We start from the raw sequence: 24,345 nt of genomic DNA, 5'->3' as shown, positions 1-24,345 counted from the left end.
TCAGGTCATCTAAGAATAGGGCTAACTTTCTTTCTCTTCTTCTCTTTCTCTTCTTCTTTTTCTCATTCTGTCCATCCACAGGACAGCTCCAGTTCTGTTGGGTCAGGGTCAGAGTTCACTGGAATCAAGGAGCTTGATGACATCAGTCAAGAGATCGCTCAGCTGCAGAGGTAATTCACAACACTGTGGAGATATCAAAGGGGTTATTTTCTTTCAAAGTGATCTCAAATTGTAATTTATTTCTCATCACGCAACATTTGTGCCACTGACAATGATCCAGAATTCTGTACCTTAAAAACACACACTATGACACAAAGTCTTTAGGGATGTCGTTTTTTCAGATATTTTTTGCTTTGTTATGTCATATCCAGCTTATGTCATCCTGTATGAGATCCTCTCTACATTTCCTTTTTCATCCATCATCACTCGACATAGCTCTGACTTGATTTAGTTAGACATTGCGGTTTTACAGCAGTAGTTTAACCTAAACGCAATAAAAGTAGCAACTACAGATGTAGGATCTTAATTTGATCACCCTGTTGCAGGAGAACTTTGCTTCAATGCAAGAAATATTAAACTTAGTAGTTTATTTGAGGTTTGTAAAGGCTTCTGAAGTTTGTCATTTCCACTTTGAAATATCCCTTACGAAAATGTATCAACCCCTGCAGAACTACCTACAAAATTCATTCATTATCATCTTAAAAAAACATATACTTAAAAACTGGAAATCAACCAATCCTTCGTCATTAATGCAATGGAAAGGTCAATTGCTTTATTATCTAAAAATGGAAAGTGCATGGGCAACGGGGAGCAGTGTGACGCCATGTGGTAGAAAGTGATGCGGCGCTGAAGATGGGGGTGTGTGCTAGTGGGTCTGGGCAGGTCTGATGTTGTTGATGTTTGTATGATGTTGTCGTTTGTATGTGTATGTTTTGTATTGTTTATAAAATATAAAAAATAAAATAATAAGTCCATTAATTATAATAATAATTTCCTGTTGCTAAAGGATTATTTTCCTGCTGCAGCAAACTGACTCGAATTAAGATTCAACATCTGTATACTGTTTTGTGTTTTAATATATCGTTATGCTATCTACACACTAGAACTCATGGCATAAAATGCACACTTCAAAGGAGAAGACAGGTCACAGCTGGTGGATGAGTCCTTCCCTCATCCCACCTCATCTCCGCTCATCCCACCTCATCTCCTCTCACCCCCCCCCCAACCTTCCTTTACTGTGTGTATTTTATCAATTTTTTGTTTTCACCACATACTCTTCATGCTGCGTCAGCAATCTTGCTTTTACGCACTGGAATGCTCTCAGGTAACCCTCTCTTTGCTGTCACAGTCTGTCCTTTTTCTTTTGTTGTTTTTTGTGGAGGAGGAGGGACGGAAAGGAGGGGGAGGTGTGGGGGAGGAGGGGGAGGAGAGGGAGGAGGGAAGGAAGGAAGGAGGAGAGGGAGGAGGAGGAGGGAAGGGAGGAGGAGGAGGAGAGGGAGGAGGGAAGGATGGAGGAGGGGGAGGAGGGAAGGAAAAGAGGAGGAAGGAAGGGGGAGGAGAGGGAAGGAGGAGAGGGAGGAGTAGGAGAGAAGGAAGGAGGAGGGGGAGACTGTCTGGTTCTACCCTGTGGCACTGTCGGTTGATGGTTGTGTGTGTTTGTCTCCCTCTCTCAGGGAGAAATTCACCCTGGAGCAGGACATCAGAGATGCTGAGGAGGCCATCAGACACAAGTCCTCAGAGGTGCAGGTGAGCAGGCATACCATTTTTTATTAAAAGGGGACTCAGGGGTTTTCACATATGTACAGTATATATATTTAAATGTGATATGGTGGTTCTCCAAATCGAAGAATTGTGATGAATCAGGAATGTACAGTTTTTCCAAAAACACCCTATTTCAATGATGAAATGGATCTTCCCCCAAACCAATATCCTCTTCTTTCCCCCCCATCTGTCCATCAGGAGATGCAGAACGACCTGGACAGAGAGACGTGCAGTCTGCAGGAGCTGGAGGCCCAGAAGCAGGATGCCCAGGAGCGGCTGGAGGAGATGGACCAGCAGAAGGCCAAGCTGGAGGACATGCTCAACGAAGTCAGGATCCAGTGCAACGAGGAGTCCCAAATGGTGAGAGGGATGGAGGGGTCATGTAGTAGCCATGGAATCAATATGAAACATATATGAAGCTACTTTTCACTATCAATCTGGTAGACAGACCTTCCATCCTTACATTGGTGGACAAAGCTTACATTGTCCACTTTCTCTTTCTCCCTCTCTGTCTGTTGCTGTCAATCTCTTTCTCTACCCCAGATCTCATCTCTGCAGAACCAGATCCACTCCCAGGAGACAGACCTGCAGAGCCAGGAGGAGGAACTGAGCCGGGCTAAAGCAGACCTGAACCGGCTGCAGTTGGAGGAGAGCCAGATGGAACAGAGCCTGACTGCCGGCAAGTTCCAGCTGGAGACCATCATCAGGTCCCTCAAAGCTACCCAGGACGAGATCAACCAGGTGAGAGAGAACCACTGGGGCCAGGTAGTGAGAGAGGAGAAAGAACAGGAATGTTCCCAGCCAGATATGCAGAGGTCCCAGACACAGTGATGTCCTGTTGGGGATTGGGCTAAGGACAAGGACCACAACCTTACCTGATTCACACAGTAGGGCTAACCCGAACCATGCTGGCTCTGATATTTCATTGTCGCACTATCCTTTCCTTGCATGGTTTCAGCACAGGTATCTATGGTGGATGCATAACCAGGCAATTCAGCTCAGCATGGCTTGGCTCTGTTTTGTCCTGTGGTGTGAACCAGGCTAATGTGTCTGCGATGTGAGAGGACCTGTTGCAAGACACTTCCTAATGTGACCACCAGGGGGAGACTGTGTCATGAATGGTGGAAACAACCAGATTCAATTTGGGCTTGGTTCATTCCCCCTTGAGTTCTATCCTCTCATTTCTCTGAAAGATATTCTGCACAGACTGGACATTTAAGGCGTACTTCATTTTCAGTGATGTTCTAGGGAAGTTGTTTTAGAGAGAAATGTAATATATTCCGTTATTATATTGTAAAGTGCATGTCATCGTCGTCAACCCCTCTTGAATTGATTTGGAGATATCAGCTGGTCCTCAGTCCTCTGCCAGGTTTGGGTGTGGCAGTTTCAGTTATAGAACCAACTGTTTTACCTCTGCTTTCTGCACCATCTGAATCATCATATGTGACATGACTTCCACGTGCCACAGCCCACGCCTCAGATCTCACATCTCTCGTATCACCCGAGAAAGGATGCTGAGCCATATATGGCTGTGTTGTCTTCAATAGGTGAGGACGTCCTTGCCATTGCACCGAAATAAGTGAAAGATGATCCGTTCTCATCTACTCTCATTATGAACAAATGGCAGCACTTCCATACTCTTTAGGACCAAATCATATTGACTCTAATATCAGAATTCGTCACTCTTCTCTCAGTAAATTTGAATTATATTGAGATTACACCACCATAGTTTATGTTGTATTCTCAGCCCACCATCTGTGAGGAGCCAAGGGGAATACCAGTACTCAGCTGTAGCCACTTTATGATTATTTTTGTTGTGTTGGCTCTTTTTGGTTTAGTCTCTCAAGGACATATTGAAATAAAATGGAAAAAGTAATCACAACCTTATGTACAAACACTTGGACATGGCTTGCTCCAAGCATAAGTGACATAAGTGTTCTCTTAGGGCCCCGGCCACTAGTCTATTCTAATAGTAGAATACACAAGGTGAAGTTTTGAAATTTGGTTGTGCATCAGCAGTTTTGCTTTTGTTATGTCAGTCAAATGACAGTCACTCAATTGTCACACACTAAATTTGTTTTGATTGGTAAGTTAGTCTAGCCAATTATCAAAACTTGTAGTAATCATGTCCGAATTACCGACCAGACGTGAAGGGCACATGCCCAGGGGCCCTGACCTCCAGGTGGCCCCCATGGATTTTCGTAGCTACTCTCACTTAGATATCATTTTACCATGGCAAAAGTCATGGCAAAATGTGTAGAATTTCAGAAAACCTGCTTTAAAAGGGCAACATTTTCTCTTTGCCTTATGGCAAAATGTGTAAAATTGCAGGAAATGAACTTTAAAACTTTGAAATGTTTTCTCCACGGTCAACAGGGGGGCCATTAAAATGTTTTACCTACGAGATTGGGTGGGGGGCCCAACCAAATCTCACTTAGGACCCCAAAAAGTCTAGAGCCAGCCCTGCACATGGACCACAGTATCCTGTATTCACATAGGACTGTGTTGTTACCCTAACAACCATGACATTCTCTGTGTTGAAAGAAACCCTACATTAACCTACTGTGTATGTGCTGTTCCTCCAGGCTCGCAGTAAGCTGTCTCAGATCCAGGACAGCCAGCAGGAGATGAATAAGAGCATTGAGCAGTACAACAGCACCTTGAATGGGACCCACAGAGGCAGCATGACCAACCTGGCTGACATGAGCGAGGGATTCCCCGACCGCGAGAACGGAGACTTCGGCGCCATGGTGAGGACACCACACTGTTTAAAAGGACAGGAGGTTGAATTCAGGCCTTATTACTACGGCCCAGAGTTTCTTTCCTGGCCACGTCATCTGGCTCTATTTGTAAACCTATAGTAGTAGTACCTAAGTGCATTGCAAGCCTGTAGAAGTAATATATATGAGAGGTAAATTGAGGTTGAATGGTTGGTGTCTAGTGGAGAACTGGTTAAACCTACAAAAGGCTCTAATTCTACTCTACTGAACACAGCTGGTACATTTGGACTTGAACAATGGATTGCAGCCCTAGTGTAATGTTGTAGTTCATTTCAGATCATGGTAATATGATGAGTCATTGAAACCTGCTGGCCTGGGTGTGAAATTAATCTGCTTGTCACCACTTTGAACAGCTGCAGAAAGCTGCAGATAAAGAGATGATGATGGGAATATGCAAAACCTTCACCTGCAGAGAAAGGAGGTATCACTTCCATGATTTAGCATCAGAAATGTTCCGTTCAAACGAGCGACTCCACAAACTTAAATGGATTAATCCCATAGTTTGGTTATATTTTATTTGCTTTCCGCATAATGTAATTATCTTGCCTTAAATACTCTCGCACAGTTATTTTACCTGGCAGCCCTCTGTTATTCCATCTTAAGCTTTATTACCTGTGCATTCTGAAAGGGCTCGGACACTTAGCTCTTATTCTTGGTCCTAATTCTGGGCAGTGTTGATTGTCATGGCGGAGTGAATACAGGGATCATGGTCAGACTTCTTATTGAAATGAGAAGTCCTGCTAATGAAACATAACAAGTAAGCGTTTTCATAGCCAGGTCTCGTCTGGCCCGTGAAGGCAGGTTTTCTAGAGAAACCCGACACCCTGAAGAATGTGGGCCCTAATAGACCTGTGTTTCCTACCGACTCGGAGGCTTTTTCATTGGGACCAGCTGAGTGCAGTGGGGCGCAGCAGACACCGAATGGACAAATTGCAGGAGAATGAAAATTGCCTGTGTGTTATTAAAGTGAAACTCAAGCTCAGGGGGCTCTCTGGTCTGGTCTGGAACCGGGCAGTCATAGTGGGGCTTCTCTAAAGGCACACATTCCTCTCTCTCCGAGGTCTCTGTTAGTGTTGTTTAACTCAAATTCCTTCACTTGAACCTGAGTGGACCGTTATTGAAATGTGAAGTATTTAATTTGATGTCCGTCGTGTTTGGCAGCTTGGCGAGACTTAGCGGTCGACTGAATAAACAATGGAGTCGATGTGACTTGGTTTTTCTCCTTAATGCCTGTCTGAAGGGGAAAATGGTTGGAGATGGTGGCAGCATTTTAAGTGTAAATAAACCGAAGCTCTCCAGAGCCAGACAGACAGACAGACATCAAAATCCCTATTTTTCTCCCCTTCTCAGGAGGACCCGTTCAAGGTGAATACATCTGGGTTCAATAGCGTCCCTCAGGAGATGCACACAGACCCCTTTCACTCCGAAGACCCCTTCAAGACAGACCCATTCAAAGGTGCTGATTCTCTCTTTCCTCTCCCTCTCTTTCCTCTCCCTCTCTCTCTTTCCTCCTCCTCTCTCTCTTTCCTGTCCCTCTTTCTTTCCTCACCCTCTCTCTCTTTTCTCTCCCTCTCTCTCTTTCCTCTCCCTCTCTCTCTTTCCTCCTCTCTCTCTTTCCTGTCCCTCTTTCTTTCCTCTCCCTCTCTCTTTCCGGCTCTCTTTCTTTCCTCTCCCTCTCTCTTTCCTGTCTCTCTCTCTTTCCCCTTTCTCTCTTTCCTCTCCCTCTCTCTCTTTTCTCTCCCTCTCTCTTTCCTCCCCCCCTCTTACCTCTCCCTCCATCTCCTCTCCATCTCTCTCTTTCCTGTCCCTCTCTCTCTTTCCTGTCCCTCTCTCTCTTTCCTGTCCCTCTCTCTTTTCCCCCTCTCTTGTCTCTTTCTCTCTCTCTCTCTCTCTCTCTCTCTCTCTCTCTCTCTCTCTCTCTCTCTCTCTCTCTTTCAACAACCTCTGCGATTACTCCTCTCCATCTGACTCATCTCTCCCCTCATCCCTCTGTCCTCTCCTCTCCTCAGACAGTCCTGCTTGAGATCCCTCTCCTCCTCACTCAAATGTTTCCACAGTGCTCCCATCCTCCCTCTCCCTGACATTATTGGTAGTTTCACCAGAAGCAATGTGGACTCCTCTGCAGCTTGTCTAAGACTTTGTTTTTGCAGTTCTGCCTTTGTTTGCCTTAAGTGTGCTCTATAATTTGTTTTTGATTCCTCTGGGTTTAGATGACCAATTCCAGCGTTTTAGCTTTTGTCCTCTGTGGCATAGCCTCTGATTCCCCCCCACTTGATTCTTCTCCTATAGGTGACCCCTTCCAAAATGACCCTTTTGCAAAGCAGTCATCACTACCACCTGCTGCAGGTATTTATTTATTCACAACACGAAAGAGCCATATATGAGTTTAATTATACATGGATATCACAGGAGTTTGGTGGCACCTTAATTGGGGAGAAAAGGCTTGTGGTAATGACTGGAGTGGATTAGGTGGAATGGTATCAAATACATCAAACACATGGTTTCCAGGTGTTTGATACCATTCCATTAGCTCCGTTCCAGACATTATTATGAGCCGTCCTCCCCTCAGCAGCCTCCACTGATGGACATACAATGCCATCCTCTTGTTATGTTAATGAAACTATGGAACTGTGAAACAGGCTTTCACCGTCACACTTCTCTCTTTGTAATATTGTGGACTTTCTGTTCCCTTATCTTCACGATGAGGGGAAAAAACGCTGGTGTTTTCATTGCAGCACTCACCTCGTTTACTCCTAACTGTAATTATAAGATAGATTCCAAAGAAAATATTTGCTGGATATTGAATGTTATCTAAATGGTGATTGCCAAATATCTGTGGACACTTGTTGTGTTTGTCTTGCGTAATGGAGAATGGCTGCGTTCTCAATGTTGACTATAGTAAAGTCAATGAGAGTTGAACACACATAATTTTGAACTGATCTAAACAATATACATAGAACATAGTGCCTGAACGTGGTTAAATGAGTCTTACTGAAAATGTTAACAAAATGAGACATTATCTCAGCCACTATATGCTTTAGACTACACAGTACACCTGATTCATATAGCGTCGCTGTGTGAGGTATACAGACCAGTCAGACTGGCCTGTGTAAAGGAAAGGTCATGTCTGATCCACAGTCTGCTCTCCTAGATCTCTCTCTCCACCCAGACCCCTTTGGGGGGGACCCCTTCAAGGAGACGGACCCCTTCAAGGCCTCGTCAGAAGACTTCTTCAAGAAGACCACCATCAAGGCAGACCCCTTCAGCACCACCGACCCCTTCAGTAAAAGTGCCACCCTCCCCACCAAGGTACAGAGAAGCCATCATGGCACCTTCTAACCACACTGAGTATATTTTATATATGGGTGTATAGACTGAGTATACAAAACATTAAGAACACTTTCCTAATATTGAGTTGCACTCCCCCTTTTCCCCTTAGAACAGCCTCAACTAGTCGGGGCATGGACTCTATAAGGTGTCGAAAGCATTCAACAGGGATGCTGGCCCATGTTGACTCCAATGCTTCCCACAGATGTGTCAAGTTGGCTGGATGTCCTTTGTGTGTTGGACCATTCTTGATACACACGGGAAACTGTTGAGCGTGAAAAACCCAGCAGCGTTGCAGTTCTTGACACAAACCGGTGCGCTGGGCACCTACTACCATACCCCGTTTAAAGGCACTTACATATTTTGTCTTGCTCATTCACCCTCTGAAAGGCACACATACACAATCAATGTCTTAATTGTCTCAAGGCTTAAAAATCCTTCTTTAACCTGTCTCCTCCCCTTCATCTACACTGATTGAAGTAGATTTAGCAAACTAAAATAGATAAGGGATCAAAGCTTCCTAATGTTTCTAATGTTTGGTATACTCAGTGTATGTATGTAACTGTTTCTTTCTGCTTGTTCTTGCAGACAAGTCATTTTACAAGCAGCGCAGACCCTTTCTTATCCATTAGCCCAAAACCCACCAGAGGCCCAGGACCAGGTACATGCTCAAATCTCTTTCTCCTATTCTCCTATTTCTCCTCACCCCAAGTCGTTTTTTGGCTACCTCTCTCCCCATCTCTTTCTCTGTCATGTATAAGTCTGCCTTCTGTATTCAGAGATAGAGAGATATACACTAGTGATGTGGAAAGTCACATTTCTTTACTTGCAAATGTATTTGGTGAATAAAGGTGATTCATTTTCTGGTGAGTTGCACAAGAGCACCCACACCTTTTTGGCCCAGTCTACTGTTGTCTGTGTATAAGCCCATAGGCCTTTGGCGTTGTGAGCTGTCTTAACCCGCAGAGCAGGTGACGAGAAGCACTGAAAATAGTTCCCATCTTTGACATCCGTTTAAACCCTCCAACCCTTTTTGTCCCCTTCAAGTTTTTGAACACAGGGTAGGTCTCAGTCTGTGTTTGGGTGCTGGTGGTTAACAAATATCAGTGTAAAATTACACATTACCTCAAATAGAATTTGTATGGATAAGATGGGTAAAATGTTGACCCTAATGGTTTTAACAGGGAAACAGTTGAGGTTCTTTTTTGATGTGATATTTTCCTAAGGTTCCCATTCTTAGCAGCACATGAACCACTTGAAAGAGTCCCTGTGAAAACAAGAGCTGCATTGCGGCTAGGGCCCAGAGGATGGCTCGTGGCATCTGAAATAGCCCTAGAGAGACCTTGGACAGGGCCATCTGTAACTGTGCAAGTGTGTAGGTCCCATTCTCAATCAACCCCTTCACTTCTCTAGCGTTGCGCGAGAAAGTACTCTTTTTATTTTCCCTAGGAAATTGCTGTAGTCCATATAAACACATTACACCATGCAGTACTGCAATAACATCGCCGTGCTAGAACACAGGGCAGGCTGTGGCAGTTGGATATTTGTAGGGTCAGGTTTTCATGTTAGTTTGCCTATTGAACTTATGAGCCAAGTGAAAAGGTGTCACGTTGGATACTTGATATTCAAATCTTTTCGCCAGCTCATTTTGCCACTCTTAACTGAAACGACACAGGGTTTCTACACACTCAGGGGTGAAACAGTGAAACATAGATGCACCAGTGTGCCAACCTTTGAGCATTGACTCTGGAAGCACAACTCATATTAGTCTTGTTTAAAAAAAATCGAATAATGAAGTTAGCTTTATGCAACGTCTTTTTGAGTGCGGACCCAATACACTTTTTTGTTTGTCTGAATGTGCGGGTTTTACCCACCAGCGAAGCTTCTGGGAGAGTGCCAGGGTTCCCATACTTTGAATATTTTTTTGTGCTGTGTATTCGTGCTGTGTAACCTAAACCCTGGACTAACGTTTCTTGAACATCTCATGTTGATATTTGCTCAGATCTCTTTGGTACTCTGGACCCCTTTGGAAGCAGCACTGCTTTTGGAGGCAGTACCAGCTCATTTGGCAGTATCAGTAACAGTGGGTTTGCAGACTTCAGCCAAATGTCAAAGGTCAGAGACCCAATGGAAGGAAGAGGAGGTTTCCCAGAATACCAGCAGGTATTTCTACTAAAGACTATGAACTTTTACATTTTATTTATTTAATCATTAGACTGCACAATTCCTATCCAGAGGTATTTTTTCTAACTTCCTGATTTAACACCTTCACTGCACATCAGTCTTGATATGATTTGGAACTTATGGACAGTTGTGAAGTTAGTGCTATTAGCTTCAGCTTTGGCATCTGAAGACTCATATATTCTCTCCCTTTCTCCCTCTCTCTCTCCCTCGCTCTCTCTCTCCCTCGCTCTCTCTCGCTCTCCCTCTCTCTCTCCCTTCTCTTCTCGTCTCTTCTCTTCTGTCTCCCTCTCTCTCTCTCCCTCTCTCTCTCTCTCTCCCTCTCTCTCTCCCTCTCGCTCTCTCTCCCTCTCTCTCTCTCTCCCTTTCTCTCTCTCTCTTCTCTTCTGTCTCTCTCTCCTTCCAGTCGGGGTTTGTAGAAGACCCCTTCAGTAGGAATCAGGACGGCCCAGCTCTGCCGCCCAAGATGAGTGTTCCCCCCAGACCCAAACCTCCCAGTGGTGAGTGAGGCCCGAGGGGAAACAGGGAGAAATAGAGGGAGGAAATACGTGGGAGAATAGAGATGGAATGGAGGTGTAGGAGAGAGAGAGAGATGAAGGGGCAGATAGAGAATGAGAAACAGAGAGAGGGAAAGAGAAGAAAAAGAAACTAGAGGAGGGTGAGGTTGTGGGTTAACCAAGGACGGGTAGTGCGTTAACCAAGGACGGGTAGTGCGTTAACCAAGGACGGGTAGTGCGTTAACCAAGGATGGGTAGTGCCTACCTTCTAGGTTTCACTATGAATAATACTACTTAACACCTTGTACCTTGATTAACAGTATATTTTGCAATATAGGTCAATTTGATCTTGGTTCTGTGTTATAGAATTGTGATGGCTTAGTATCCCTTGGCCATTTCCCCTTAATGGTCTTTCTCATCTCATTGCAAGTGTTGCCCTCTTTTGCTTGGATCTTCTAGTGACATACTCAGAAGAAGGTTGTGAGGATGAATGGCGTGGCTCATCACAAATCTTCTGACTGTTAGAGCCTAGTTGACTAGAAGGAGTTGTAAGGGCCCTGAATACCCACTAGGCACACGCTAGTTGAATCGACGTTGTTTCCATGTCATTTCAATGAAATTATGTTGAACCAACGTGCAATAGATGTTGAATTGACGTCTGTGCCCGTAGGTAACACTCAGCTGGTGTCACCTCCTCTCTTACCTCTGCATGAGTAGAGTAGAGTATGCTAGTCAGTAATCATAGATCAAACAGCGATGGTCAATGCAGCTTAGAAAACATGAAAGGCTCTTCATGAGAACAGATAAGAAGAGTTGATCATCTCATTCTCCTTTTGAAGATCGATAAACTGATCAGTTTTGCAAGGAGATGAGTCCAGTTGACTATGCAGTAGTTCTGCTCAACTTAGTAGCAATGTAGCTAGGCCTAATATGCATTTTTACCCAGAACGTTAGTTAGTAACAGTGTTATTTCACCATTTAAGCCTCCCAAAGGAAGTTGAATGGACCATGGTATTCAGGGTTTCACCACTTACTATTATTAAAGTGGTCCCACCTCATGGTAAAACCATGTATTCAACATGCAATGTAATTGCAGTGTAGCCTAGGTATACATTATTACAAAGTAGTTGCAACTTAGATGCATGTGAGTGGTTTATGTGCTGAATTACAAGCATGAAATTAAATTAAAATAAAGAAATGAATTGTAGCTAAACATCCCCTATCTTTAGAATCCTTACTTGACATTATTATTTGATGCCAAGCTGCAGGGAGAACACAGAGCATCAGGTCTCACAGGAGATGATGAGTAAGAACAACAATGTTCTCAACCCCACCCTTCCCCACTTCCTCTCTTTCCACTCTGTGTGTGTGTGTGTGTGTGTGTGTGTGTGTGTGTGTGTGTGTGTGTGTGTGTGTGTGTGTGTGTGTGTGTGTGTGTGTGTGTGTGTGTGTGTGTGTGTGTGTGTGTGTGTGTGTGTGTGTGTGTGTGCAGGCACGTGTGTGTGCACACTCGGGTGAGCAGTGTGGCTTTTTGGCGACCTCTTGCCCGACTCGGGTCACACTCTGTGCCCTGGCCAATAAACATCTTTTACACCTGGTTTTATAGAACCATGGAAACTATGGGTAGAGAAGAATTTGCAACATACAGTAGATAAGTGAAAGGTCACTAGCATAGTGTGATAGTTTGATGCCAATATCTTAATGTTTCTAGGTGGTTTCTGAAGTCATTACATAGCAATACTTTACATTTTTACGAGATACAGTCAGTCGGTCATGAATAGGACATGTGATTTATGTCAGAACCTTTGTTTGTGGGGTTCTGAGGTGTGCCTTGTGCATTACATTGATAGGTAGCACTAATGATGTGCTGGTATTTTGGAACAGGGTGGAGCTGATGGTATGTGGTAAAGACTATGTTCCATTTCCCGAAAGAGAAACTGATTGCCTGGCTGTTCAGTGGGGCTGTGAACTGCTAACCTTGACAAGCTGGGTATAAATAACAGTTCGATTGGAAATGTGGTCAACACCTTCAGAAGCAACAACCACCAGCGCTATGTTCCCACGGCCCACTGACTGTGCCAGCCGAGGTTGGCCTACAGAGAAACATCACTCCCATGTTAACATGAGCCTATTTTAGAGTAGTTTCAGTTCTTTGTGAAATGATTTATATATTTATATGTGGAAATAAAGGTATGAGGATACAATACGTTGGCATAAATAAGGCCAGGAGTTTTTCCTGACATTACAAGGAATATTTATTTTCCCTACACTTTTACAAAAAAACTGGCTTTCTAGAACCTAAGGGTTATTTGGCTGTCCCCAAAGGAGAACCCTTATTGGTTCCAGGTAGAACCCTTTTGGGTTACATATAAAACCCTTTCCACAGAGGGTTCTACATGGAACCCAAAAGGGTTCTCCTTTGGGGACAGCCAAATAACCCTTTTGGAATCTTTTTTTAAAGTGTAGTCAGAAAACACTGTCGTCCCGAGGGCCTTGGCATGGCATCACACACTGAGGAGCGATCTGATGAACTTGTGAACTGAATCCTCTGTTGGTTATGTGGGCAGAAACTCTACCCATCTGCTCGCCATAAAACCCAGCATAAAAGAGGAAATTGCTCTCGCCGTGTATTTTGATACTGGGTTTTTGCAATATACTGTATGGCCTATCTAATTTAATGTGTTTAATTCATACCATGCTGGCATATTGTTTCATTACAATTTTGTGTGTACGAGATGGTGGGGGGGCATTGTTTGTCTGCTCTCTCTATCTTGTTTAAGTTGAGCTGCGTGTGGTTTTGGTGCAGACAGTGATAAGGAAAAACTTCACATTTCTGTGGTAAAAGTTATCAAACCATCACTTAATACCTCAAGTTGTCCCCGTAACCACATATTTAATCTTTGATACATCAGTGTAACATTTATAGTTCAAATGGGAGTACACCATATCTGTTGGGGAAATGACTGTGTCCTTACTGTCTCAATGTCTTCAGGTAAAAGCAGCCCTGTCAACTTGCCTGGAGGAGCGGGTGACTTGGCCAAGCCCTGCGACCCCTTCCAGCCATTCGGCAGTGACGCCATCGACCCATTTCAGAGTAAAAAGGTGGTCGGAGACCCCTTTAGTGGCAAAGACCCCTTTGCTCCTTCTGCCTCAAGTAAAGCCTCTAAAGACTCTTCCTTGGGTTTTGCAGACTTCAGTTCTGTAAGTTGAGCTCAGTGATACTCTCTCTCTGTCCAGACCAGTCTTTATATACCTAGCCACTACCTCGCTACTTCTAGCTCCCACAACGTTTAACTGAAGGATCTAGAGCAGAGCAGACGACAAGGCTCAGCCTGTCTATCTAGACCTTTCTGCTGCATCTCATCCTGGCCTCCCTTCACTGTGCAGACGTCTCTGTGAATAACCTACCATCACTCCACACAAAGACCAGAGACAGGCATATTAACCACCATGTAACAGGCTAACTGTTCAGACCTATGGCATAATCCCTAGCAATAACTACTGTTCATGATCACTGATTATCTGAGCGTGCGTTCCAACCATACCTCACATCTTAGATGATGACACAAGCTGTTTCCTGTTGAAGAAGACACTCACTTGTCTATACTGGGTTCTGATTCTGGGGGGGATTTCTCTCAACACATACATTGTAGTTGGTTGCACACCACCTACAATGCATTTGATGTTGTGCAGTAAAGCACAGAAGCTGCATTGCAGAAGTGATCCCCAGTACTTGTGCAGGCAAGGGTGTCAGCCATTTTTGTGGTTTGATGTGTACGCTGCGATCGGAACATTTAAACAAATAGAAATATATTTTTCCTGTGGTTTGCTGCTAGTTAGCATGCTATAGCGCAGGGGTATTCAACTCTTGTCCAATGAGGTCCGGAGCCTGCTGGTTTTCTGTTCTACCTGATAATTAATTACACCCTGATTAGAGGGGAACAATGAAAGGAAACGCAGTTGAACTTGCTTTGAGGTTCAGAGTTGAGTTTGAGGGCTTAAACAAGCGCAATTGGAAAGTATTATATCTCTGGCAATCCTCTCTGGCAGTCCAATAAGTGGATTCTGGCAGAGTGTGAATTATTATTCAACCAGCCAGTGGTTGCCTTAAAATCAGTGTTGAATAATCCAGCCAGTGTGGTGCTATGGCCTGGGCTGTCTGTGAGTACAGTTACATTCACACAATAATACCATTATTGTGGATAGTCATATTAATATAATACTTTGTTTAAAACGTTTGTATGCTTTGCAAGAAGGAACGATTTCCCTAATAATCCTGTTTCCATGGACACATCTGAAATCAGGCTGCCTGATGGGACTTAAATAAATACAGATAATAGGCAATCACAATAAATGTTTTACCACAGTGACCATGTTATTTTTGAAAAGCCTATTTGATTCTAAGTTCGGACATATAAAGTTTGTATGTGAAAACGACACTACATGGACAAAAGTATGTGGACACCTGCTCGTCAAACATCTCATTCTAAAATCATGGGCATTAATATGGAGTTGGTCCCCCCTTTGCTGCTATAACAGCCTCCACTCTTCTGGGAAGGTTTTCCACTAGATGTTGGAACGTTGCTGTGGGGACTTTCTTCTATTCAGCCACAAGAGCATTAGTGAGGTTAGTGAGGTCAGGCACTGATGTTGGGCGATCAGGCCTGGCTCGCAGTTGGCGTTCCAATTCATCCCAAAGGTGTTTGATGGGGTTGAGGTCAGGGCTCTGTACAGGCCAGTCAAGTTCTTCCACACCATTTCTGTATGGACCTTGCTTTCTGCACGGGTGCATTGTCATGCTGAAACAGCGTTAAGATTTCCCTTTATTGGAACTAAGGAGCCTGAACCTCCTCCACCAAACTTTACAGTTGGCACTATGCATTGGGGCAGGTAGGTTCGTCCTTCGGAATTCCAGATGGTGAAGCGTGATTCATCACTCCAGAGCACGCATTTCCACTGCTCCAGAGTCCAATGGCGGGGAGCTTTACACCACTCCAGCCGAAGCTTGGCATTGCGCATTATGATCTTAGGCTTGTGTGCGGCTGCTTGGCCATGGAAAACCATTTCATTAAGCTCCTGACTAAGAGTTCTTGTGCTGATGTTGCTTCCAGAGAATGTTTGGAACTCGGTAGAGAGTGTTGCAACCGAGGACAGATTATTTTTACGCACTTCAGCACTCAGCAGTCCCGTTCTGTGAGCTTGTGTTTGGCCTACCACTTCGCGCCTGAGCTATTTTTGCTCCTAAACATTTCCGCTTCACAATAACAGCACTTACAGTTGACCGGGGCAACTCTAGCAGGGCATGCATTTGACAAACTGACTTGTTGGAAAGGTGGCATCCTATGACGGTTCCACATTGAAAGTCACTGAGCTCTACAGTAAGGCCATTCTACTGCCAATGTTTGTCTATGGAGATGGCATGGCTGTCTGTTGGATTTTATACACCTGTCAACAACCAGTGTGGCTGAAATAGCCAAATCCACTCATTTGAAGTGGTGTCCACATACATTTGGCCAAAACAATTTGCTAGCTGGCTGGATTTTATTGAAACTAAAGAGGCATGGTGTTCCACAATAAAGATATTATCTAGATGCATACGTTCAGTTTTTTTAACCCACTCGCAGATAAGAGGGAGGATTGCACTACCGGTGCTGGCAGATCAAATATACAGCCGGAGCGCCGATTCAACAGATTGCTCAGAACACCAGGTGTTATAATTGGCGTATGCTTACTTCGTTTTTGACTTCACGCCGATTAAGATAAGCAAAGTAAAGTGTTTACACTATTACCATACTCGGCCTACTACCATGATCTGTTTAATCTAAAATGATTAGTGTGCATGTAAATGTACTCAGTGAAGCCATAATCCAGCATACTCATATTTGAATATTGACCCTTACCATCTCAGCTCCAATCATCAGCAGTCAGTCAATCAGTCAGCCAGTCAGTCAGCCAGTCAGTCAGTCAGTCAGTCAGTCAGTCAGTCAGTCAGTCACTTATTAAGTCATTCAGTCAGTAAGTCAGTCAGTAAGTCAGTCAGTCAGTCAGTGTGTCATCAGTCCCTTATTAAGTCATTCAGTCAGTCAGTCAGTGTGTGCCCTATGCCAAGCTAGGCCAGAGAGGGAAGCCAATCCGGTGTGGTTTAGTGACTGACAGCTCCAGGTCACTGGTCTGGCTGTGGGATCTGTTGACATGGGAAGCAGCAGTATCACTACTCAGCTCTCAGTCCTGAGTTCTTACCCAGCATGTCTATGGTGTGTATCAGTGATGTTTGTCCTACTAGTGTGTAGATGCAGTATCAGTTTGTCTTTTCTTGAGGCTTAGTTTGCTCAGTCTGGTTAGTGTTGGTCTGCTGCATGACATTGGTAGCATAGATCCTGCTTTACCATCTCTGACTTGTGCCAAACTACTCCCAAAGTAACCAAAACAATTTGAACAGAATCAGCTGGCTGGATTTTATTGAAACTAAAGAGGCATGGTGTTCCACAATAAAGATATTATCTAGAAAATACCATATCATATAATAATATAATAATAATATATAATCGTATATTAACTTGGCTCCTGAATTGAATGATGAATAATTTGAAACAAATGTAATGTATCTATTAAACGCCACAATGGATTCTGTTCCATATTTATTTTGGTGAGTCAGAATTGAAGGCGTTCATTTGAGTCTAACATCTGAATCAGATCTAAGGTTGGTAAAGCAGTGTCTCCTGATATGTGTGTTTTGGTATGCATGGGAGAGTTCCTAGCTCTACTTTGCTGTGATCCTTACACAGGCTAGATCTCATACTATCACTTTAACAGATTAGGAAAATGTCACTTTCTTCCTTTCCATTTTCTCCCTGCATGTCACTTTTGCATGTTATCTCAAATATGCTTTTAGTTGCTTGTTCATTTTCACTTGGGACCAAACTGAAATTCCTCCATGTTGCTTTGTCATAGTTGTATCTTGTGGTGTTTCGAAGTGTGCTCGGTGTAAAATTGGATGGTGATGCGCGATTGGTGAATTATTTCTTTGGTGTTTTATCATTCATTTTTCTTTCGCAGGACCAGAAAAGGTTAAGGTAAGAATGTTTGAACATGCGGTCAAATTGAATAGTGGCTTGTTTTGTGTTTTGGTCTCGTACTGTAGGCTCTGAGCACAACCTCTTAGGTTTAACTATAAGAAGCACCTTTCCTCCAACAGCAGAACACACTTGAATTGAATATTAAAGTAAGGATAGGGATAAGTCAATTAGTGTGTGTGTGTAGTAGTGTGTATATTTTGTGTGTGTGCTGATGTGTGTTAATATGTGTGTATATGTTGTATAGTTATAATCTTGAGCAGAGTAGATGGTGACTATGAAAACTCTAGTCATGTATATCCTCTTACTGTAGCCAGGCAAACATGGAAGTTTACTCTTTATATATAGTGTAAGGTTCACTAAAATGCAATAATCTGTCAAAACACCTCCTAATGTATGTGTTTTCTATATGGTGTGAGGGATGAATCATTTGTATGTTAAATGCCTCTCTCCTCTTCTCTCTGTAGTTTGGAAATGAGGCTCAGCAACTGGAATGGGCGAAGCGAGAGAGTGAGCGAGCGGAGCGGGAGCGGCTGAAGAGACTCCGGCAGCAGGAGCAAGAGGACTTAGAGCTGGCCATCGCTCTCAGCAAGGCCGAGATGTCCCATGGGTGACCTGGATTGGACTGGACACACACACACACACACACACACACACACACACACACACACACACACACACACACACACACACATCCCACTGCACAAAAACTGGTTGAATCAACGTTGTTTCCACATCATTTCAACAAAAAATAAATACGTGATGACATTGAATTAACGTTGAAAACTCATTGGATTTGTAAAAAGTCAGTAACGTAAGGGTATTTAGTATTTTTTTCAACCAACTTTTAACCTAAATCCAATGACATGGGGATTTTTTTGTTGATTTCATGTTGAGTTCACGTTAGTTGACAACTCAAAGAAATGTAAATCAAAACTAGACGTTGAACTGAATTCTGTGCCCAGTGGGATGCCCACACACATAGAGATACAGACACATATAGACAAACACACACATAGAGATACAGACACATATAGACAAACACACACATAGAGATACAGACACATATAGACAAACACACACATAGAGATACAGACACATATAGACAAACACACACATAGAGATACAGACACATATAGACAAACACACACACAGAGATACAGACACATATAGACAAACACACACATAGAGATACAGACACATATAGACAAACACACAGATAGACATACTCTTACTAGCATTACTTGGACACATACACATACATAACACATGCGTGTACGACTCACACACCATACCCCATCACACTGTGAAGGACCTGGAGCTGGCCATTTCTCTCAGGGCCGATGTGCCCAACACATGACCGCTTCCTAAACCACACACACAGACACATACCACCGCCACAACACACATACACACGCCATCTGATACGCACACACAGAAACAAACACGTCACCACACAATCTCTGGATGGACAAATTCTCAAAGCAAAAAAAAATACAAAACAGAACTTTTGGGGTTATCCTGGGCCCTAAGTGGACACCAGTGGTGTAGTGGTGTAGTGGTGTAGTGAAGGGGAAACTCTAGTAAATGCAGTTTACCAACCTTTTTTATTTTTTGTGACAGTTAATCCACTTTTTGCGGAAAAATGCATTACTTTTTTCACCACGACCGGTGATCAGAGTTTACCAACCAATTTGTTTACCACTACATCACTGGTGGAAATGGAACTGGATTTGACTTTACGATAGTAGGTTGGAGTTGGAGTGGGAGATTGAAGCCAACAATCACAATCTCTCTTACTGTTTTTAATTGATAGGTGGGGAGGGGAAAAGATGATGACCCGTGGTTTTAGAATGAACTGATGCACTGTTAAAATGCACTATAGAGGCTGGCTCAACATGAAAGATGTAAAGATGAACATAATATGTGTTGGTTTGGTGAATGAGCATGAATCGCAACTAGAGCTCTGACAGATGTGAAAAAGGGAATACCTAAAGGTTATGCTGGAATGCTTATTAAGATTGAGACATTATTTTAGTATTGGTTTATTATGTGAATGTGGCAAGCCAGTGGCAGGGTTCTCTGACTGGCTACTGTAAGTGTTGTGTGAGAGAGAGGTCTGTTTGGACCAGAACAAACTGTACAGATATATTTTCTTTCTCTTTGAGTGTGAGATAGTAGATGCATTGTTTTGACAACAATTCAGTGCTTCTTCAGCGAACATAGGAAGAAGGAATGGGTACTTAGCTGTGCCTCCTCTGAAAGTTCAAGTAAGTTCACAAAGCTGTGATGTATATCAAACAACAACCAAAAAGGCGAGATGAGGGAAATTATTTCAAGTTTTATTGTTTTATTATAGAGTTTTTTTATTATAATTTTTTTTATTATGTGATGTGTTATTTTATTATTTTAGGTATTATTTGTTAAAAGACAGAAAAATGTTGTTTATTACGATTCTAGTTGAAAAGAGCTGCCAAAAATTACAAACCTACAAGCACAAGCTGCAGAGAGGTTAAAGAAAGTTAGAAATGGCCTGTGGTTTTCTTCAGCTAACCATCAATGATATGCAAATTCATTAGGTCACATGAGTTTCACAGCTATAACTGGAATATTCCGCTGTTTACGGTACAGTGTGTCATAGTTTGATGTTACAACTTGGGCTCAACCACTTTTATTTATAGCTGCTTTGTCTTTTACTTGAAACTCCTTGCTGATGGTACTGCCTGCTTAGCACATTACACCTGTGGGTTTTGCTTCACTTTCACCTTAATTAAGCTTTGAATTGAACTGAATAGAGATGATGATGATAGCAGCTGAGGTCCTAATCATATGAAAAGGACACTTACATTAATTGCCCCAGTGTTCTATGTTTTCCTGTTGTACTGAACTGTATGTGTCCTACATTGACTTTTATAAGCTTCCATGTAATATCATTGTTGTCACCTACTATTGTACTAGGCTGAGTGAAAAGACCTCACCTAACTATATGGGATGTTGTGAAAATGCATTATGAAAGTTACATCCCCTTTGGGTTGGAAAATGACATGATTTAAGTTACAATTCAGTGGTATGGGCCGTTAACGCTGCCACAAGGTGGAAATAGAAACCATCTCTCCGTAACATTTATTTGTTCATGTTTACATATCAAACTTATTTGCTCTAGTGGTTAAAACAGTGTAATTATACTCTATGTGAAGAACCGGTTCTGGTACAGATTTGACCTTTAACTGTGCTGCTGTGTATAGCTGACTCACTGGGCAAAACTGGTTGAATCAATGTTGTTTCCACGTCATTTTAACAAAAAAATGTATGTGATGACGTTGAGTCAATGTAGAAAAAAGTCATCAACGTGAGGGAATTTGGTATTTTGGGTTAGGGTTAGGGTAACCTAACAAAGCAGGGGTAAAAGAAACGCCTGAAACTAGATCCACTACATAGTGGTCTTGACCAGAAGAAAAAAAACTGTTGGGGGAGGTTCTCTTCTGCACTGTTCAACCAATCCAGTAAATGTGGTGGAGGAGTTAAGATGGTGCGCCGTGTCTTGTTAACGCCTAAATGTGGAAGTCGCTTCACAGGCTCTTTTTCCATTTCCCCTTAAAACCGGAACATCGGTTTTTTGGGTACTCGGCAGAGGCTAGGGTTAGGGTACCCCTAACCCTAACTTTTAACGTAAATCAAATGACATGTTGAATTTTTGTTGTTGAATTCATGTTAGTTGACAACTCAACCAAATGTAAATCAAAACTAGACGTTGAACTGATATCTGTGCCCAGTGGGGAGGTAACCTGTCATCGTCTGCATTTGACCCTTGACCTTTTTGGCCCTACCTGTGGTGTTTTAATCACAGGTCAGACTCTCGAAGCTTGGGATGCCAACACTCCCGCCCTTACCCAGCCTGCTCTATGTCAGAACCCCTGCAGTGTGCCTTCGGGTTAGGGGAAATCCACAGTGAGGGTGTTTGGTTGGTCGGAGACTCAGCCACAGCTCTCTGTTCATTGGTCATTTCATGGCCCTTTTTGTATGCCTTGAAAATACATCCATCCTTTCTTACTCCATTCTTTGAAGTTAGCCTAGCGGTTAAGAGCATTGGGCCAGTAACTGAAAGGTTGCTGGTTTGAATCCCTGAGCCGGCTAGGTGGAAACAAATATGCCATTCTGCCCTTAAGCAAGACAGTTAACCCCCAACAACAACTGCTCCCTGGGCGCTGATGATGTCAATTAAGGCAGCACCTCTGATTCAGAGGGGTTGGGTTAAATGCGGATGACACATTTCGCTTGAATGCATTCAGTTGTGCAACTGATTAGGTCTTCCCTTGATCTGACACTGTTGGATTGGTGAAAGAAAGGGTTCCATTATGTATCCCAATCACCCATCCAATCATGTCAGATTAGGGAGGCAGGATGGAAGGATGCATTTTGAGAGTATTGAAATAGGGCCGAACTGTTCTCTCATACACTACCTAGTGTTCTCTACATACTTACCACTCATGCTGTATTTTGACTTTGATACCTACATCGTGCAATAGATTTTATTTCATATTTTTCTCGTTGTTCGTGTGCTAAAAATACTTGTGAATCCCATTGGACTTTTAATATATCTATGCTTTTAATATGAGTGCCCTCTGCCCCAACTTGGCTGAGTTTGATCTTACATTCAGAGATACATGCAGAGGCCTAATACAAGCCTAAACAGATTGTAGAGATTGTAGAGGACTTATCTTTTGTTTTTCTGACAAATGATCTGACTTCTGAAGCTCGATGCATTCCATTTTCTTTTGGTCTGCCTTTAATTGTCCTTCCGCTGTAGATGAGAAGAAATAATCAAAGCTGTCTTAAACGGTATATTATGTCTGTTATATTTGTCCCATAAGAAGTGAAAAAATGTGCAACTTAAAACATTTTGAGGATATATGACTATACACTAAGAGTAAAAAAAAATGCTTGGATTTATTTTAAATGTTAATCCTATGTACATGGTCATTGTTTACTAGAATAAACATTTCATTTAAATGAATAGGTGTTTTTTGGTGTTTTTTTATTTAATCGATTTTCCTTTTGCACGGGCACTGAGTACAGTTGTGGCCAAAAGTTTTGAGAATGACACAAATATAAATTTTCACAAAGTCTGCTTCCTCAGTTTGTATGATGGCAATTTGCATATACTCCCGAATGTTATGAAGAGTGATCAGATGAATTGTAATTAATTGCAAAGTCTCTCTTTGCCATGCAAATGAACTGAATCCCCCCCAAAACATTTCCACTGCATTTCAGCCATGCCACAAATGGACCAGCTGCCAGTGATTCTCTCGTTAACACATGTGTGAGTCTTGACGAGGACAAGGCTGGAGATCACTCTGTCATGCTGATTGAGTTTGAATAACAGACTGGAAGCTTCAAAAGGAGGGTGGGGCTTGGAATCATTGTTCTTGCTCTGTCAACCATGGTTACCTGCAAGGAAACACGTGCTGTCATCATTGCTTTGCACAAAAAGTGCCTCACAGGCAAGGATATTGCTGCCAGTAAGATTGCACCTAAATCAACCATTTATCGGATCATCAAGAATTTCAAGGAGAGCGGTTCAATTGTTGTGAAGAAGGCTTCAGGGCGCCCAAGAAAGTCCAGCAAGCGCCAGGACAGTCTCCTAAAGTTGATTCAGCTGCGGGATTGGGGCACCACCAGTACAGAGCTTGCTCAGGAATAGCAGCAGGCAGATGTGAGTGCATCTGCACGCACAGTGAGGCGAAGACTTTTGGAGGATGGCCTGGTGTCAAGAAGGGCAGCAAAGAAGCACTTCTCTCCAGGAAAAACATCAGGGACAGACTGATATTCTGCAAAAGGTACAGGGATTGGATTGCTGAGGACTGGGGTAAAGTCATTTTCTCTGATCAATCCCCTTTCCGATTGTTTGGGGCATCCGGAAAAAAGCTTGTCCGGAGAAGACAAGATGAGCGCTACCATCAGTCCTGTGTCATGCCAACAGTAAAGCATCCTGAGACCATTCATGTGTGAGGTTGCTTTTCATCCAAGGTAGTGGACTCAATCACAATTTTGCCTAAGAACACAGCCATGAATAAAGAATGGTACCAACACAGCCTCCGAGAGCAACTTCTCCCACCTATCCAGGAACAGTTTGGTGACAAACAATGCCTTTTCCAGCATGATGGAGCACCTTGCCATAAGGCAAAAGTGATAACTAAGTGGCTCGGGGAAAAAAACATTGATATTTTGGGTCCATAGCCAGAAAACTCCCCAGACCTTAATCCCACTGTGAACCTGTGGTCAAACTTTTGGCCACGAGTGTACTAAATATTAGGAACCCCCCCCCCTCCAATTTCCACCTAGAACAGCCTCAATTCGTCGGGGCATGGACTCTCTACAGTCTGTCAAAAGCTATCCACAAGGATGCTGGCCCATGTTGACTCCAATGCTTCCCACAAGTTGGCTGTATGTCCTTTGGGTGGTGGACCATTCTTGATACACACGGGAAACTGTTGAGCATGAAAAACCCAGCAGTGTTGCAGTTCTTGACACAAACCGGTGCGCATGGCACCTACTACCATACCCCGTTCAAAGGCACTTATATATTTTGTCTTTCCCATTCACCCTCTGAATGGCACACATACACAATCCACATCTCAATTGTCTCAAGGCTTAAAAATCCTTTACCCTGTCTCCTCCCCTTCATCTACACTGATTGAAGTGGAATTAACAAGTGACATCACTAAG

The 24,345-nt window shown here is 43.1% G+C and overlaps 1 protein-coding gene across 5 annotated transcripts in view; it reads left to right on the top strand.

Annotated features, from left to right (window-relative positions):
- The window catches only part of LOC106573813 (epidermal growth factor receptor substrate 15-like 1), a 29,306-nt gene extending 6,673 nt beyond the window's left edge, over positions 1–22,633 (top strand). For 2 of the 5 annotated variants that reach the window (XM_014149161.2, XM_014149160.2), the window contains exons 12-24: positions 82–170; positions 1,674–1,746; positions 1,960–2,121; positions 2,305–2,502; positions 4,347–4,511; positions 5,892–5,997; positions 6,831–6,887; positions 7,693–7,850; positions 8,457–8,529; positions 9,871–10,031; positions 10,456–10,549; positions 13,539–13,747; positions 18,087–22,633. In XM_014149161.2, coding sequence (XP_014004636.1) covers positions 82–170; positions 1,674–1,746; positions 1,960–2,121; positions 2,305–2,502; positions 4,347–4,511; positions 5,892–5,997; positions 6,831–6,887; positions 7,693–7,850; positions 8,457–8,529; positions 9,871–10,031; positions 10,456–10,549; positions 13,539–13,747; positions 18,087–18,233 — 1,692 coding nt within the window. In that variant the 3' untranslated portion in view covers positions 18,234–22,633. Of the gene's footprint in view, positions 1–81; positions 171–1,673; positions 1,747–1,959; positions 2,122–2,304; positions 2,503–4,346; positions 4,512–5,891; positions 5,998–6,830; positions 6,888–7,692; positions 7,851–8,456; positions 8,530–9,870; positions 10,032–10,455; positions 10,550–13,538; positions 13,748–17,602; positions 17,620–18,086 lie in introns of all 5 variants that reach the window. The other 3 variants (XM_014149162.2, XM_014149163.2, XM_014149165.2) reach the window with 3 other exon arrangements.
- Positions 22,634–24,345: the final 1,712 nt, after the last annotated feature.

The sequence above is a fragment of the Salmo salar genome, chromosome ssa16 (assembly GCF_905237065.1).
Source record: "Salmo salar chromosome ssa16, Ssal_v3.1, whole genome shotgun sequence".
NCBI lineage: Eukaryota > Metazoa > Chordata > Actinopteri > Salmoniformes > Salmonidae > Salmo > Salmo salar.
The sequence above is the reverse complement of the archived record's forward strand: the minus strand, read 5'-3'. Positions and strand labels throughout refer to the sequence as shown.